Here is an 18548-nt window from a genome sequence, read left to right on the forward strand (position 1 = left end):
AGGCCCTAGATGCTTCCAGCTCACTAACTTCTAGAATATCCATTATGTTCCTTACATACCCGCAATATCTCTTACACCTTCCCCAGAAATTAAGTAGTTTACTTTGAAAACATTTGAAATCTGTTATTGGAATTAATGTTCAAGTGACAAAAATTGACATTGGACTTTGAAATTTTTGCCAGTAAATGGAAAGCAGAAGAGAAAAGAATAAGAAAAAATCAAAAGTAGAAAATCAAATAGGGAAATGCTAAAATTATAACAAGTGCACATGTGGGTTCCTCTAATGTGCCTTAGAGTTGTGCACTTGTAGTGCATGTATCACTGCCCTATTAGATAATATCGTTCGAGCTAGGATTACAGTAGTACAAAGAAAGCTAGTCTTATGGACATCTTTTTCATATACTAGTTATGATTTTCAAGATTATTTAAGAGCATGTTTGGAATTGGGTTAAGAAATAAAATTTTTAAAGTTAAAAATAGTATTTTAGAAAAAGCTTCATCTTAAAGTTTTTTTCCAAATATCCCTTTTTTGCCATTTTTAGAGTAAAAAGTCAAATAAGTATGTTTGAAGAGTTTTTTGTTTGAAGACTCTTAAAAAGTCAAATAAGTACCAAACATACCAGTTTTTTGTTTGATACAATTTTTTAGGTACTAAAAATTCTTTTTAAGAGTCTTTTTAGGATTGTGTTTGAAAATAGAGCTTTTATATCCAAAAATAGCTATTCAATGGTGATTTTAAGAGCCATGTCAATTTTGAGGGGATAAAAGGAGGACAAGGGGATGATATGTAGCATTACTCTTTCCCTAAAAGTGTGTTTTGGTTTTTTTAGAGCAAAAGAGTCAAATAAGTACTTTTGCAGTTTATACTATAATTCCGTTTGAATTTGTGATTTCAAAAAGTGCGATTTGAAGAAGTGACTTTTAAAAATGTAGTTAAGCGTTTGACAAAATCGTAGTTTAGTCTTTAAAATCACAGGCCAGCCTTTAAAATTCAGCATTTTCATAAAAGCATCCCATTGTCTCCGATTTGAAAAAACAGTTTTCTGCGTTTTCAAATTTTAAAAACGCAATTCCCAAACGATTTTTTTTTTTTTTTTTTTTTTTTTTTTTGCGATTTGGTTTAAAATCACACTTTTTGTCTACGAAATCACAATTCTAAACACATTCTAAACATGCTCATTTTTGCTTCCCACAAATTTCTATGCACTGAAAAAACTTTTAAAATTTTTTAACCCAATCCCAAACCGACAAAAATTAGTTACAAATCAGTCTAATAAAGTGACATATGTTCTTAAAAGAAGTGAGAAACACATGTTTTCTGATTAATGCTGTTAATAAAACATGTGCTTCTCACATGGTAAGAAAAAAATGTCACTTTATTAGACTGATTTTTAGCAATACAAATCAATTTGTAGCTAATTTATATCCATCTCAAACAAGCTCTAAATTTGTTTAAGGTTACTACTAATTATTGTTTTTCAGTGCATATCAACAAATATATTGGACTCACCTTTTAAGATCTCGAATATTTTGTAGAACAGAGGATCTTAATAAACTAGTGAAAAATAAAATAAAGAAAAATGAAAAACAAAACACGCCCAGATTTATGTGGTTTGGCTTGGAGGCCTATATTAACGAGTAATTCTAAATGTCTATAATGTGTCACCTTTGTGTCCATCTTAAAATGAGGTGGCTTTAAAATTACCATTAGGCTTATGATTAATCATCATTGAATTTTGATCTAATGATGATTTTAAAAGCCATATCATATTTAAATGGATACAAAAGTGACACATGATGAACTTATAGAATTACTCGATTAACAATAAAAGCATAATAGCAAAGGAATCTATTAGCAAAGATGAAGATTACACAAATCAAACCCTCTCTCTTAATACAATTGAGTCTCAAATAATATATATCCCAGATTTTTGTGTCAATTGTGCCTACCCATCATTGATGAACATGCGAAGATTTAAATGAACAGTGTGAATATACTGGAAAAAGAAATCAATAGTAAACAGTTACTGAAGTGAACAGATCCTTGTCACAAAAGATGAAACCAGACATCAAACCACCAAAAAAAAAAAAGAAAGGAAACTGCTTCAGAAAAAAAGGAAACTCCTCCATTATCGTCCATCGTCCAAAGTCACTGTTAACACGTTGTTAGAGCAGGTTTCAGGCTTACTAGAAGAAGAAGCTCTGCTAGAAGGGCATCTTCTAAGAACAAAAGCTGGCTGTTTAGGGTTTGGAAGAGTTGCAGCTTCACTGCCAAGCATGAAAACTACATTAGACATTGTCGGACGATCACTTGGATCTTCTTGCACGCATAAGAGCCCGACATTCACACACTTCAAATATTCATTTGTGTTGCAACTTCTGGATAGTGTCTGGTCTATTAAATCCAGTGACTTGTCTTCTTTCCACAAATGCCATGCCTGCAGGTATCAGTTAAAAGTGGAAGTTTTATGAAATATAAGATGATATACAGAGGGTTAAAGACAAATGGGAAAAATTCAGCAAACTTACATAGCCTAGAAGACTTAAACCTTGTACAGGTTGATAAAACCCTGTGTTCCTTTTCCCACTAATAATCTCAAGCACAACAACACCGAAGCTAAAGACATCCGACTTGACTGAGAAAAACCCATCTAGTGCATACTCTGGAGACATATAGCCGCTGCATAATTAGGAAATATGAAACTAATCAGTGAATTTGGTAAGTTACTCCATGTTTGGGGGATTGAATATTGTGATAGAACTCTAGACATAAATCTAAGCTCTGCATAAACTTACTATGTCCCAACTACTCTTTTGGTGCTTGCTGCAGTTTCTTTGCCGCCAAAAATCCTTGCCAAGCCAAAGTCTGAGATTTTGGGGTTCATCTCCTCATCTAGTAGAATGTTGCTTGTTTTCAGGTCTCTATGAATGATCCTTAACCTAGAATCTTGATGAAGATATAGAAGCCCTCGAGCAATTCCTAAAATGATATTGAACCGCATGTCCCAGTCTAATAACTCACATAGCTTTCGATCTTTGAAGGCCAAAAATTTTTCCATCCCAAGAATATAAGTTAGATTTTAATTACTCTCTTAAAATACACTAGAAATGCAATGTAGAGACTAACCAAATATGAAGGAGTCTAAGCTTTTGTTTGGCATATACTCATATAGCAGCATCTTTTCATCTCCTTTGACACAATAGCCCAAAAGTCTAACCAGATTCCGATGTTGAAGTTTGGCAATCAATACAACCTCGTTTTTAAATTCTTCTAGACCTTGCCCCGAACCACTGGAAAGCCTCTTTACAGCAATTTCTTTTCCTCCTGAAAACTTACCCTGATTGTGGAATTATTAATTAGGAACAATGAAAACCAATTTTAATAGAGTATCAGGAGAAGGATCATTACCTTGTAAACAGAACCAAACCCCCCTTGTCCAAGCTTGTTTGAATTCGAGAAGCTATTTGTAGCAGCTAGTATGCTTTCCAAATCAAAAAATGGTACATCTATTGCTTTTGCATCATTTTCTTTGAACCGTCCTGATTCAATCAAGTCTTTGACACGTCTCTCATTGTCATATAAGTGAAACACTGGACTTTTCTGAGCAGTTCCCCTGTTTTCTGATTTCAAATAGGTTAGCTTTATTATTCAGTTTCGGACTATTTACTTGCATAAGCAATGCTAAATGGTTACTAGTTTATATACCTTGTCTCTTAGCCATCCTCCTCCTACAAATATAGATATAAACAATAGTACTTGAGAGAGTAAATAGGACAATTACACTTGTAAAAGCTATTGCAATAATCAGAGACAAGGACATCTTCCCTCTTGAATGTCTTGCTGTTCCTGCAAGAATGTAAAAGGACTTCTCATTGGTTGGCAGGAAATACTAATGATTTGTACATCTGTGCAAGGCATCTTAAAAATGTGATCTTGCTAGGCTGCAATAGGTTTTAAAGTATAAACTGATGGTATTGCTATCTAGGGTTTTTAGAATTCATAGACCTCCCCCACTGCCCCCTACTTCCATTGGCAATGCTACTGAATATCTTAGCAGCAGTTACCTAAACTCATTTCTGTTTTCGGAAGTGCATTGATCTCATTCATTATTGTCCAAAAAATCGAAAAGAAAAGAGTATAATGAAGAGTAGTGCTATTTAGTAGATTGTTATATAACTGCAGTGAAAATCAGCACTTGTAAAAAAAAATTAGGATTGATTCACTGCAACGTCATCCCCGTTGTTTGGCGGTCGTATAGCGGTCTATTTTTTTTGCTCAGCACTGTATTCTTACCTTCAGTACAATTCAAGCTCAAGCTATCCCATACAAGGTCTGCATTGCAAAGGCACCTTCTCTTCCCATCTCCAGTTGCATTGCAGGATGAATATGGCCAGTCCTTGCAGTCTGTAGGCAAAGAGCAAGTTGGCTCTGGTGGTGGATACCAACCAATCTCAACTTCATCTTCACCTTTGAAGGACATGTCAGAACTAGAGTTGGCTGGCGCAACATTGCACCAGTTAATCACATTAAATGGCAATGACTGGTTGAGCTGCAGTAATTTATCTTGTGTGTTCTTATCCCCACAATTATCTGCATCTTTTATTTGGATGACAAACTTTTGTGTCTCTGGATAGATGCTTGTGACTCTGTAGGTTCCGCCAGGTGACTCAAAGCTAACCTGGCCTGAGGAAATGTTGCAGCGAAAATTGAAGTACATTGGATCACCACATTTTGGTCCAGTGCTAAGAGGATAGGGAATCATATTTGTGCCACAAGTCTCACAATTTCTAGTCGTTGCTTCTGCAAAATCAGAATTTCTAGAATTCAAAAACACTAAGCAACAAGCTTGGCCTCAACTGCCATTTAAAGATTGACCAGTATTGGTGACTTGTTTCAGTTGGCAAGCCCATGGGAGCCTAAAATAGAAGCAAGAGGCTGTGGATTCTTTAATAACAATCTGATTTAAGTGTTACAAACATATCATTGATATTTCTTAAATAAATCATAAGTTCAAAAGTGATCCCATACAAGCCAAAAACCCATTTTAGCTGACTCCTGTCAATTCAAAACCTAATGACTACAAATTGACCATAATTGAAGAAGCTATTAAAGTGGAAAAGATCACGTAAAATTAAAGCCTAAGAGATCTAAGAGCAGTTTCCATATCAGTGAGTTAATAACTTCAAATATTACCTTATACATCAGGTAAATTGTTTCTTAGCAGTTATGATCTCAAGAAAACCTTTTACAGATAATGAAAGAATGGTACCTATATCAGAAACTGCTACACGTACATAAAGATCACGGCCATTGTCATACTCCTCCTGAATATTGTTGAGATCCTCCGACCAAATCCAGCATGCAGAACTGCCAATCCCACCCCGCCGTGCCAGTTCAGCTACTTCATATGAATAAGCCTGGCACTCGCAATTGTCAAGGCACTCTATTTGGCATTCCAATTCATTCTTGGCATTAAATTGAGAATCAGGGTTTCCCACTTTCATCGTCTTTAGACTCAAGAATGTGTCACTCTCCATATTTTTGCCACATAATATTGACTTTCTAGTGCAGCCTCCTGAAAAATCTCCTCTGATCCAGTTCTCCATCGAGCTAGGCTTGAAACCAGGCAAACACTTGCACATTATGTCATTCTTACTGTTACAGCTAGCAAAATTTCCACAAGCATTATAAACACTGCATCTATCCCTGGGCTCTGCCCAAATTAATGACCAAATCTTCTCAGTTTCCCACTTCAAATACTGTACTTGGCCCAAAACATCCATAACCAACCTCGTATTAATGTATAATGATGCTGTGAGATGTGGAACAGAGTCATTGTCGACTATGGTTGAGGTGAAGTTCGATAGCAAGTAAAATATAGCAGAGGGCATCTCATCAGAACTAATGATCTTACCTGAAACTCCACTTTTCCAGTACCTTAACGATCTTTTCCAGATGACGAACTGGTCTGCTCCTCCTTGATCTAGCCGAAAAGTGAAGTTCCCTGGTGCTGGATCATCATAACTATTCCAAGAAGCCAATACTAAATTTTTCTCCATTTTCATGCCTGGAAGAAATGTATCAGTTGGGTAGTCAAAACTCTGCCAGACAACTCTCCTCGACCCATTTTCATTCTCTTCATGGCTCACAACCAGGTTCCCATTATCCATTAACTTTGCTGTCCTGTTCATGGCCAATGATGTTTCGTAGTTTGTCGACCAGTAAATCTTTCCACTCCCATCCAACACCTTGAGATTGCCATCCTCTGCAACAGCAAAAACACCATTAGTACCTGAAAGTGGGTTGTCCCGATTGGCAACCCACACAACAGTTCTTGGATTTGAACTGTAATACCATATTCCGACATATTTTCTAGTGTCAGAACCAGGAGTAAAAAATCCAAGCTCAAATCTTTCTCCTGCTGAAATAAGAGTATCCCCTTGATCACAGCTTACCAATCTGCTAAATGTTATGGTATCTCTAGCGGAGCAGAGCCAAAAAGATAAGCAAAATAAAAATGTGTGGGATAAGAAGAGGTTAGACACCATGTATTTTACAGAAACAGTAATGATGATGGTTTTTCTCATTCTTCTTTTGCTTAATCAAATCTATGTAGTTAGAATTGTCTACTTAACTAGGAAACGTAAAGTGGTAGCTAATCATGCGTTTTCCACTGGTCTCCTGCAAAAATTCACGTGTCGGTTCCCTTCTTAAAAAACTGACCCTGAGTTGTTTCCCATTATCAAAAAATGCCCCCACATTATTTTTTATAAACATAAACAGTATACAAATTAGTGGATTGATTAGGGTGAAATATGTAGGCATGACGTAGCATAAGCAAACAATCAAAAAGAAGGTTTGTGTCTTCAATCATCTGAGACAACAAGCTAGCTAATTAAGAATAGCTTTGAAAGGTAACTTGAAATCTTATTACTTTAAAAACTGATATATTTTTTAGTATAACAATTCAGTTCTTGTTATGTGTATAGTCATTGTTAGGAAGTATTCTCTGTTAAGATATTCAATTCAGTTTATTAGTTGTTTTATTAGTTTATGTGGGTAGAAATATGTCTCATGTTTATCTTTTTATATTTATTTGGGTAGGATTAAGCTTATCTCCTTTAGGAGTCTTGTTGATAGCAAGTTAAGTTGTGTCAAATAAAAGTTTTGGGACTCTATTTTTTTATTGTATTCCGTTATTTTAAATACCGTTTTGTTATTGAATAAAAGTAATTAATCAAGAAAATTATCAAACCTTATATTTGTGAGTTAAGAGCACATCTAATTGCTCGAGTAAGGAGGATTATGATTCGTCGAAAATCCTTCTCACTCATTTATGAAAGTCGACAAGACGTTTATGGAAGTCACATTTAATGCTCGTCACTGGAGCCCGTTTGGACAACCCCAATAATGTGTCCGGATAAGGTTAGGTTGCATAGTAGGTGTAAAATTACCCCATTTCACATTTTCTTCCCAGATCGATCGTGAGAGAGAAAGAGAGAATAGAGAAGAGAAGTTTGGGAGTGTGGACAGAGAAATTAATCTAGTGTTCTTGAGGGATTTTTGAGTTCTTATTCGTTATTACTTCAAAAACTGAGATTTTCATTAAGGAAATTTATTTCTTGTAACAATGGACAAATGTTCTCAAAGGGCAAGAACTTTTTCTATGGCCAAATGTTCTCAGAAAATATATAAATTAATTTCTATGGCCAAAATTAAGTCAGAATTGATGGAGTACGATTTTGGCAATGAGAAAATCAAATTTGGATTGTAATTGCCTTTCATTGACAACTTCCTGTATTCATTTCAATGTCACGGGTCTGCTCGAGCAAGCTATCCTGTGAAATTTTCTGGTAGCCCACAGCTCGAGCGATTATCGAGTGGTTTCCTCAACTAGACAGTCGCTTGAGCAAAGGATTGATCGAGCGAGTGGTTGTCAACTGCACGTCATAGTATTTTGGCTATAACTTTCTACTTAAGTATCGGATTAAGGTAAAACCAACATATTTGGAAAGCTAACTCAAAATACTACAAATCATTGTGAAATATGATTTTTCTAATTCGAACATCCGTTATGCCAAAAGTGCCCTATAATATAAGAACACAAATCTTGACGAATTCTATGCAAAACCATTTATTGCAAACGATTTATACACTTGCGAGTACATTTAAAATTCACGTCGTCATGCATCCATGCAAATTTGTAAAATTGCTTCAAATTGATAATGACAATATCCTATACCTACAATTGTGAAAATTGCTCTTGTAATTTGTGTTAAATCATAAATTATTATAAAAGTTTAAGTGGATCAAAAATAATAAATTTAATTTTAAAATTAATATTTTAACACTCCTCTCTACGAGTAAAATCAAACATGTGGTTAAATTGGAGTCAAGCGGTGATTTAACAATTTTAAATGATGAAATAATAATTGAAAGAAATTGATATGAAAAGAACAAGCAACTAGGTTGAGCTTTTTTTTTAAAAAAAAAAAGAAGAAAAAAAAAAAGAAGCAAATACAAGCTTAACAATTGAGAAATCCAACACTGCAATGCAACGGGAGGAAACCATGAAACTGAAAGTCACTTGAGAATGCAACCAATGAAAGTCGCAGCTCATTATGATGAGTAAAATCATCGAAAATATGAAAATTCCTACAAACTCAGCTCTAGACTAATTTTCAAGAAAACGAGACATAAAAAAAAATAAATAAATAAAAAGAACAACGAAAAGGGGAATTTCAACATAGAGAAAGAGTCTGAAGCTTAGCCGATTTGGTTTTAAGCTGAGTTACGTACGGTTAACATAATATTATTGTCCAAGATGGATATTTCCAAGAAGAAAAAGGAAGAAGTGCATGGGTCTCTAGAATTTAACATTTAGCCTCGTAGGTAGAGTGAGAGAGTCCACGTAGTACAAGGAAGATACGCAAAAGAAGAAGAAAAAAAAGGACACAAGGGGGAAAGCTTGTGCAGATAAGAAGAGTGGAGAGACAACTGGGAGTAGCAGAAAGAAGATGAAAAAGTTGCCAGAAATTGACCACAATTTTACCTATTGAATTGAACTTACACACTTCTCCAAAACTGCTGAGTTTAGCTTTTTGATTACCGGACTAATTTGAATTATTGAAAAAGCAAAGCGGCCACCAAGGTCAAGATTGTCGGGTTCTGTTAAATATTTTTTTTATCTTCATAATGGGGTCCCCCTTGATTTTGATTGATCTTTTTCTTTCTCTTTTTGAGGGAAAGAATTTAAGATGTACGTGTTTACGCGGGTTTCCAGATACAAAACATCAGCTACCACTTTTTCTGTCTTGTTATTTAATTTAATAATATATGATGAGAAAGACATCTGAAAACCAGAGGTCGATGTCCATGTCATTTCTTAATTTTCTTGCATGTGGACTAAAAAGATATAACTCTACAATAATAGCTTGAGTCTATGCCCTATGCTGGGTTTTTGTTGTTTAGATAGATTTTGTTGACAAAAAGGATATTCTATTGTTGCTGAAACCGACACACAGAGTACTCAGAAGATTTTCAAGAAATATATTTTGCACTACATTTATCAAGAAAGGAAAAATCTAAAAATGAAGAATACTACGTAATATTTGTTAAGCATACTGAAGTTTCCGCACATGCAGCCTCAGCCGACTTGCCATCTCAACACCTTGCCAATATTGCAACCATCAAATCAGGAGTGATTAGCATCAATTCTGGAAAGGATACAGTCACCAAATCAGGAGATACTGAGGCCACCAAATCAGGCATTGCAGCCACCGAGTCTGCAATACCATCCGCAAATCACTCTGGAATGAGTGCTCTCCAAGACAAGCATCAAGCAACCTATGGAAAGAACCTAGTCGACAGAATATGGCAATATCCTGCAACTTATGGAAACATGCAGACCCTTGGCACTCAAGACAAATCTACAAGATCCTCCTCACCACTATTAGGCAATGACAGCATGCGTTACTCTCCAAATATACTCACTGATGGAATTAGACCAAGATAGAAAGATCTGTGTAATTTAATTTATTTCTTATTATGCTTTTATGCAAACATGTATATAATGATGTAAACCTCAGTTGATTGAATCAAGGAAAACATTCCTACATTTCAGAATTTCTTTCATGGTATCAGAGCCCTAAGGCACACGCCCAAATTCTCCTCTGTCTTGCTTCCCGAACCTCTCCACTTCTCTCTGCTTCTTCTACCTTACCCCTATTTTCTGAAATGGCAGCCTCCTCTTCCAACAACCCAGCTACTACCTTGATTACCTCCCCTCCTCCAAATCTAGCCTTTCACGAAAAACTAGAAGGACCTAATTATCTCAGCTGGATCACTCAATTTGGCCCCATTCTCCGTAGCCAAGACTCCATGGGTATTGTTGATGGAACTGAACCATGCCCACCCCAATTTCTCCTTGATGCTGAAAATAAGGAGATCCCCAATCCAGCCTTTGCTATTTGGCAAAGAAAAGACCAAACTATCTTGAGTTGGATCAATATTACCCTCTCCAAGAAAGTCCTATCCACTATCTATGGCCTGGAAACATCAAAACAAGTGTGGACAGCATTAGCAAACCAGTTTGCTAATCAGTCTAAGTCTCGAGTTGCCAATCTCAAAACAAAGTTGCAGAGTCTTCACCAAGGCTCCAAAAGTTGCTCAGACTATATTCAATCTGCCAAGGAGTGTGCAGATCAACTTGCAGCAGTCGGCAAGCCTGTCCCCGACGAAGATTTGATCATCTATCTTACCAATGGTCTCAATCCTTCCTTCAACAGCTTCATTACCACTATTAACATCCTATCCCGAGATAAGCAGATGACATTTGAGGACTTCCAGGATGAACTTCTCAACCATGAGATGCTACTCAAGCATCAACAAGTCCAAACTGTGGACACTTCCACTTTTGCTTTATTCAACCAAAAGCAAGGCAGCCGACCCTTCCCTCACAAACCTCGAGGGGGACTTTCTCCACGGTTCCCTCCTCCCAGATTTTCTCCTTCCGGATATTCCCCTAGAAATTTTGGTCCCAGACATGATGCATCAGCACCTACCACCCGCTACAATGCTGTCCCTCCTCCTGCCAAGTATTCTAGTCCATCTAGATATCCTGCTCCCAGACCAGCAGCAGATTCCAGACCTATTTTCTCTCATGTCCCTCAAATCCCATGCCAAATCTGTGGTAAGCTCAATCATATAGCTCTTGATTGCTTCCACAGAATGGACTATGCATTCCAAGGTAGACGGCCCCCTTCTCAACTGCAGGCCATGGTTGCTAACAGCAATGCTATCTATGAGGATCAGGAATGGTTTGCAGACAGTGCTGCCAATGCTCATATCACACATAACCTGGACACCCTTCAAATTCAGCACCCATTTCAGAATAATGAAGCTGTAGCTGTCGGGAATGGATCTGCTCTTGCTATAGCTAACACCGGTTCAACTCAACTTTCCTCTTCTCAGTCCTCCTTTAATCTTCATAATGTTCTTCACTGTCCTAATGCTGCAGCTAACCTCATCTCTATCCAACGGTTTTGTCTAGACAATGCATGTTACTTTATTCTTACTGCAACTCACTACTATATTATTGACCTGCAGACACAAACACTCCTGCTGCAAGGGCCGAGTGAAAATGGCATGTACCCCCTTCGGTTTGGCAAGACGCTTCATCAAGGCAGCAAGGCTTTTACAGCTATGATAGGAATAAAGACCTCCCATTCGGTTTGGCACTCTAGATTAGGCCATCCCTCCCCTGATATTGTATCCCGTATTGTTAAAGAAAATAAGCTGCCTTTATCTTCTTCTGAAATGAATAAAACTGTTTGTGCTTCTTGTCAAATGGGTAAAGGGAAGAAACAACCTTTTTCTGTCTCAAACCGTGTCTCCACTTCTCCCCTTCAACTCATTCATACTGATATTTGGACATCACCTGTTCCATCCATCACTGGTTTTAAATACTATGTGGCCTTCATTGATGATTTCTCCCGATATACTTGGATCTATCCACTCTATTACAAATCAGACACATATGACACTTTTGTTAAATACAAAACACTTGTAGAAAACCAATTCTCCACCACCATTAAACAATTACAGTCAGATGGTGGAGGGGAATACACCTCCCTTCAATTTCAATCATTTTTGGCCCAACATGGCATTGCATTCAGAAAAACTTGCCCCTATACCTCTCCTTAAAATGGGGTTGCCGAAAGAAAGTTAAGGCATATTCTTGAGACCGGTCTGACACTCCTAGCACATGCTCATTTGTCAAACAAATATTGGGTAGACTCGTTTCTCACTGCTGTATACACCATTAACAGACTTCCCACTCCCAAACTTGACTACCAATCCCCTTATGAAAAGCTGTTCAAACTGTCTCCAGATTATCAAAAATTTCGTGTCTTTGGTTGTCTATGCTATCCCCTGCTGCGCCCCTATGCTTCTCACAAACTAGAATATAGGTCTAAGCCCTGCATTTTTCTTGGATACCAGTTTGCCGGTTACAAGTGTCTAGACCCAGTTACCAACAAAGCCTATCTATCGCGACATGTTGTGTTTGATGAAGCTGTCTTCCCTGCCAAGGACTGTGCCACTTCACTCCTCCCTTCTCAGCTACCATGCACAGGTGAGACTCCTCTCTCTTCACTTATCTCTACCTCTCATTTATTCACTGCTACTAATCTTGTGCCTCATGCAACCTCATCACCTTCACACACTGATTTACCAACCGCCTCAGCCGATGATTCTATCCCAGAATCCTTGCTCGCACCCCCTTCACCTGCTGCCTCCCACTCACCCTCCCACTCACCTCCTACCACATCACCTCCTCTCCCCTCATCTTCTCTTCCCCTCCCTTCTGATGCTGCTACCTTTTCTTCTCCTCCACAATCACTTTCTATCCCTTCTCCCCTTACTGTCCCAGAGTCCCATTCCGTGCCCCTTCCTACTTCCGTCAGTGAACCACCACTTCCCGCTCCGCCATTGGTCCAACCTCCTTCACATCCCATGACAACTCGATCTCACACAGGCTCCCTCAAGCCCTCTTCATTTCCAGGCTTCAAACTTTACCACTCTAGATATCCTTTTCTCAACTATTCCTCTGTTCTCTCTGAATCTGAACCCTCCTGCTATAGCAAAGCAGCCTCCGACCCCCGTTGGCAAGCAGCAATGACTGCTGAATTTGATGCCCTCACCTCCAACAGCACTTGGACACTCTGTCCCCGTCCTCCTAATCGACATGTCATTCACTGCAAATGGGTCTACAAGATAAAACGACAGGCTGATGGCTCTGTGGACAGGTTCAAAGCTCGCCTTGTAGCTAAAGGCTTTGAGCAACAGGCTGGGATTGATTACACAGAGACTTTCAGTCCGGTTATCAAGCCTGCAACAATTCGGCTTTTACTTGCATTGGCAGTTTCTTTTGACTGGCCCATTCGGCAACTAGACATCTCCAATGCCTTTCTTCATGGGAGTTTAATTGAAGAGGTCTACATGGAACAGCCCCCAGGCTTTGTCGATACCCAGCACTCGAACTTTGTGTGTAAACTACATAAGGCCATCTACGGTCTTAAACAGGCACCGAGGGCTTGGTACACTCGGTTGTCTCAGTTTCTGCTTGATCTTGGATTTACTGCATCCTTGGTTGACACGTCCCTTTTTATTCATATCTCTGGCAGCATTAAAATTTTTCTCCTCATCTATGTGGATGATATTATTGTCACAGGTACACATGCCCCTCTTATAAGTACTCTCATTTCTCGGATGCAGCAGGAATTCCCTGTCAAAGATTTGGGGCCGTTGCATTATTTTCTTGGTATTCAGGCTACTCGCACTTCCAATGGACTCCATCTCTGTCAGTCCAAATATGTGGCTGATTTGCTTACTCGAACAAAAATGCAGGATGCCAAACCTGCATCCTCCCCATGTGCAGCTGGTTCCAAACTTTCCAACTTTGATGGTGAGACCTTGCCTGACTACTCAGAATATAGAAGCATTGTTGGAGCTCTTCAGTATTGTACTCTTACTCGTCCAGACATAGCCTTCTCAGTAAATCAACTCTGCCAGCACTTGCATCATCCTACTACAGCACACTGGACAGCTGCCAAGCGTGTCCTTCATTTCCTTAAGCACACCAGTAACCATGGTCTCTTTTATTCCACAAACAACTTGCAACTCAATGCCTTTTGTGACTCTGATTGGGCAGGGAGCCCAGATGACCGTCGTTCCACTTCTGGATTTGCTGTCTTCCTTGGGGATTCTCTCATCTCTTGGAGTGCTAAGAAGCAGCCAGTTGTCTCTCGGTCTAGCACGGAAGCTGAATACCGTTCTCTTGCTATTGTTACTGCCGAACTTTACTGGCTTCGGATGTTATTTTGTGAACTCAGTGTCCCTCTTCGAGTTGCCCTTGTCATCTGGTGTGACAATGTTAGTGCTCTTGCCCTTGCTTCTAACCCTGTCTACCATGCTCGCACCAAGCACATTGAAGTGGACTACCACTTTGTGCGAGAAAAGATCCTCAACAAAGATATCTCCATTGCTTTCATCTCCACAGCCGACCAGGTAGCTGATGTATTCACCAAAGGTCTCTCCATTGCCCGGTTTCAATTTCTTAAACTCAAGCTGAAGGTGCTTCCACCCCCTGTCAGCTTGCGGGGGGATGTTAAGCATACTGAAGTTTCCGCACATGCAGCCTCAGCCGACTTGCCATCTCAACACCTTGCCAATATTGCAACCATCAAATCAGGAGTGATTAGCATCAATTCTGGAAAGGATACAGTCACCAAATCAGGAGATACTGAGGCCACCAAATCAGGCATTGCAGCCACCGAGTCTGCAATACCATCCGCAAATCACTCTGGAATGAGTGCTCTCCAAGACAAGCATCAAGCAACCTATGGAAAGAACCTAGTCGACAGAATATGGCAATATCCTGCAACTTATGGAAACATGCAGACCCTTGGCACTCAAGACAAATCTACAAGATCCTCCTCACCACTATTAGGCAATGACAGCATGCGTTACTCTCCAAATATACTCACTGATGGAATTAGACCAAGATAGAAAGATCTGTGTAATTTAATTTATTTCTTATTATGCTTTTATGCAAACATGTATATAATGATGTAAACCTCAGTTGATTGAATCAAGGAAAACATTCCTACATTTCAGAATTTCTTTCAATATTGATCAATAAATGAAAGGGCTGAATAAGAAAAATATTGATAGAATATTTATCACGAAAGAAAGAGCAGTACTTCAGAAAATATTTTCCATAAGATTTTGTTCCTGAAAATCCGAATTCCTTAATGAGTATCTAGACAGCTAGAACTCGTGTTTTGACACAACTAGCAGAAAGTTCTTGTTCTCAGCAATTTCCAAACAGCCCATCAGATGCAAGTCACAGTAGGGTCTTGTTCTCAGTAATGTTTCAATAGCTCAGCAGACGTAAGTCATATAAAGGTCTTGTTCCCTCATATGTTCGAACACCCAATGTACACAAGTTCTAGAAAGTTCCTGTTTTGCATCATGTCCGGACACAGAAGACAGATTGCGGACAGAGAAAGTTTTTCATGCAGATGTTCGGACACTAAGGCAACATGTCTGGACACCCTTAATAAAAGTTTGCTTTCTGATACATGTCCGGACACGCGTTGACATGTCTCGACACCACCGCTTAGAAATCTGTTCCTAACTTGTTTTAGGGTTTCTAAAATCTATTTAAAGGAGCTTCTAGTCTGTATTTCTTTAAGAATTTCTGTAGAGAATTTCAGTGTGCTAAGAAAATGTTTATTAGGCATAAATGTTTATATTTATCTCTCTTAGAGTGTTTTATGTATTTTGTTGTTCAACCGTTCAATCATTGAAGTCTAACTGGAGAGGAGCTCCAGTTAAGGGATCAACAGGAGAACTCTCCAAACGGGTCTGGGAGAAAGGCAGACGAGTAGACGCTTGTTAGAATTCAAGAGAGTGACTATTACAAAAGGTTGTAAATACGAACTTCTTGTAATTAGCTATTTCTTTTGATAATTGATTTCCTAGATTTGCCTGCCCTGTATTGGTTTTTCTCTTTGGTGCAAAAAGTTTTCACTTCATAACCAAATATTTGTGTTATTTACTTTTATAGCTTTACATATTTGGTTAACTGTTTGCTTGAGGTTGCTTAGGAGTCTTTATTTATTTTCAGCCTATATAACTCCATCACATAGACAAGCTCTTTTATACTAGAGCATGCAGCTGTTTAATTTAAATCCAGGGTAGTTGTTGGTACAGTTTCCGATATGGTGTGAGTTGTACGTTCTTCGATGTTCTTAATGTTTTCCAAAAATCTGCAGAACAACCAAAACATCTGCAAAACAACTAAAACTAGAGACCCCCGGAATGGTCTCTAGTTCCGATGCCTAAATTAGCTTATGTGAGAAAATAATGCTTAATGCCCAAGAATTTAGTATGAGTTTATACCTAGGGTATGAGCATTTTTATAGACAAAGAGGTGGAGTTAAACCTGAATTAGGTTTCTTACTCCTTCTTGATCTAGGAGTGTAATCAGAGTTCTACTTTGACTTTGATCCTTTAGTAAATATATAATTTGATCTGATCCAATGCCAAATTTTTCAGGATCATATTAGACTAGGAGTGCTATCCCGATTCTATCGGGGATAGGACTGATGATCAGATTATGACTTCTATTTCAATTCAACTTGGGGTAGAGTCTTAATCCAGAATTCTTGGGATAACTGATAGCTGATTTCTCGGGACATACTTGTTCCGGCTCTTGGCTAATTGAGTTGACTCTCAGTCCTGGGTTATCTGTGTTCTCAGGACCTAATCTAGATTTACCTCCTGTCAAGTATTTTTGGAAATAGTTGCATGGTGTCTCACTCTCGGGACAGGACTTTCCGGAAGTGCCGCTGTCTTGACTGCTTAATGTCTATCTCCCGGGATGAGACTTCTCGGGAGTCCTGCTCTCTCTTTGTTGGGCCGGTACTGACTCGAAAGCCCATGATTCTTTTGATTAGCCGGTCCGAGTAGAATTATTTCCAACAGTTACCCCCAATTCCCTTATCCAAAGCATGCTCGAATAATGAGAGTAATTAATAGAAATATAATTAGACTTAAGCTCCATGGATTCTAGATTAGTCAAGAGTAATACATCAATGACATAAATGAACACTTGAGAGGACCCTTTAGTGAGATTACGTTTAGAATTACGATTTTGTAGTTTAAAAATGCGATTTTAAACTAAATTGTAGAAAACGAATTGTTTAAAAATTACGTTTTTAAAAAATTACGATTTGAAAATGTAGAAAACTGTTTTTTTCAAATAGCAGGCAATTGAGTACTTTTTTCAAATAGCAAGCGATTTTAAAAGTTAAAATGCGATTTTGTCAAACGTTTAACTGTGTTTTTAAAAATAACTTTTTCAAATCCTATTTTTTTAATTGCAAACTCAAACGGATTCTAAATCTCCTATTTTAGTAGGAAAGTCTTTCTCATATACTCTGCCACCAAAAAAAAAAAAAAAAAAAAATCTCAATTATATATAAACGATCCAGGTCTATATCGATCTGTAAAGCATTTGTGACAGTCAAGCACCATATAGTCCAGACTAGTTTGCCATTTCGTGGTCTTTGGTGACCGGCCGCGCTTCGCTCGAGAACAGATTTAATCACACGGTCCAATGTTCCCTAGTTGTTGTTGCTGCTTTTGACTTTGAGGCAGCATAAATATGGCTTAAACTCATATTAACTAAAACTGTCGGATGAAAAATTCGCATGAGCTGGACAACTTTTGACAAGTCAGATAGAGTCAGGTGTCTCAATAATTTGAAAAGAGTGCATCGTTTCTTTACCTTACCTATATAGTATTGAATTTTAGTGCACTTCCTATATGTGTTAATGTTAACCTGATTCCCATAGCAATTAATTCTGAACTGAAATGATAACCCAACTCTCCAAAATACCGCTTGTCTAATCTACCAGATAATCAAATGTTGCAGAGTATATGATTCTCAAGCTTCCTTTTTTTTTTTTTTTTTTTTTTTTTTTTTTTTTTTTCTTTTCTTTTTCTTTTGAGATTTTAATAAGGTTGAAGAGTCTCGTGAGCATCATGCTCATGTCCGTGTCTTTTGTTTAGATCCTTATACTGCTTTATGCGGTTTCCACACTATTTTTTTCCGTTTAGATTTGTTGTTAAATGTCTTACTTTCTTAATTTTTTGTTTCATTGTAATCCTTATTCATTGTAAATGTCACATATTTAAAATAAAATAAAATAAAAAAATAAATCAGACTTCTCTTGTTACTTTTGGCTTTGAAAAGGACTATTTGACAAGAAAAATGCTTGGTTATATACTCTCATCTCACTCCTATCCCGCTCTTGTTTACGTGAACCAATAATATTGTTAAAAAAATTAGGGTCCCATTACACTCTCTCTATTATCTCTCACATTATTAGTCCACGTAGACAATTGTGAAATAGAAATGAGATAAGAGTGTACAACCAAACATTTTTCGTTCGATAATGTTGTAGAGTATACGATG

At 37.9% G+C, this 18548-nt stretch overlaps 1 protein-coding gene across 3 annotated transcripts; it reads right to left on the reverse strand.

The window, feature by feature from the left end:
• Window positions 1-1819: 1819 nt before the first annotated feature.
• LOC133860731 (G-type lectin S-receptor-like serine/threonine-protein kinase At4g03230) lies at window positions 1820-6621 on the reverse strand. Of its 3 annotated transcripts, XM_062296340.1 has the most exons (9): window positions 6356-6483; window positions 5271-6266; window positions 4295-4801; window positions 3707-3847; window positions 3410-3621; window positions 3128-3338; window positions 2797-3034; window positions 2530-2680; window positions 1820-2438 (listed from the first exon to the last, which is right to left on the reverse strand). In XM_062296340.1, the coding sequence occupies exons 1-9, from the start codon at window positions 6366-6368 to the stop codon at window positions 2130-2132; spliced, it is 2778 nt and encodes a 925-aa protein (XP_062152324.1). In that variant the 5' UTR covers window positions 6369-6483; the 3' UTR covers window positions 1820-2129. The 3 variants fall into 3 exon arrangements, with proteins under 3 accessions (XP_062152324.1, XP_062152322.1, XP_062152323.1); XM_062296338.1 differs by having other exon boundaries at window positions 5271-6621; XM_062296339.1 differs by lacking the exon at window positions 3707-3847 and having other exon boundaries at window positions 5271-6621.
• Window positions 6622-18548: the final 11927 nt, after the last annotated feature.

The sequence above is a fragment of the Alnus glutinosa genome, chromosome 2 (assembly GCF_958979055.1).
Source record: "Alnus glutinosa chromosome 2, dhAlnGlut1.1, whole genome shotgun sequence".
NCBI lineage: Eukaryota > Viridiplantae > Streptophyta > Magnoliopsida > Fagales > Betulaceae > Alnus > Alnus glutinosa.

What these genes read in the sequence shown, in the direction of transcription:
- LOC133860731 (XM_062296338.1), bottom strand. Translation starts at nt 6,588, where the DNA reads ATGAGAAAAACCATCATCATTACTGTTTCTGTAAAATACATGGTGTCT. An exon ending in TGTAGCAGTTTCTGATATAG is followed by an intron (nt 4,802 to 5,270) that starts GTACCATTCTTT and finishes CTGATTTTGCAG; the next exon opens with AAGCAACGACTAGAAATTGT. An exon ending in GTTTAAGTCTTCTAGGCTAT is followed by an intron (nt 2,439 to 2,529) that starts GTAAGTTTGCTG and finishes TGATACCTGCAG; the next exon opens with GCATGGCATTTGTGGAAAGA.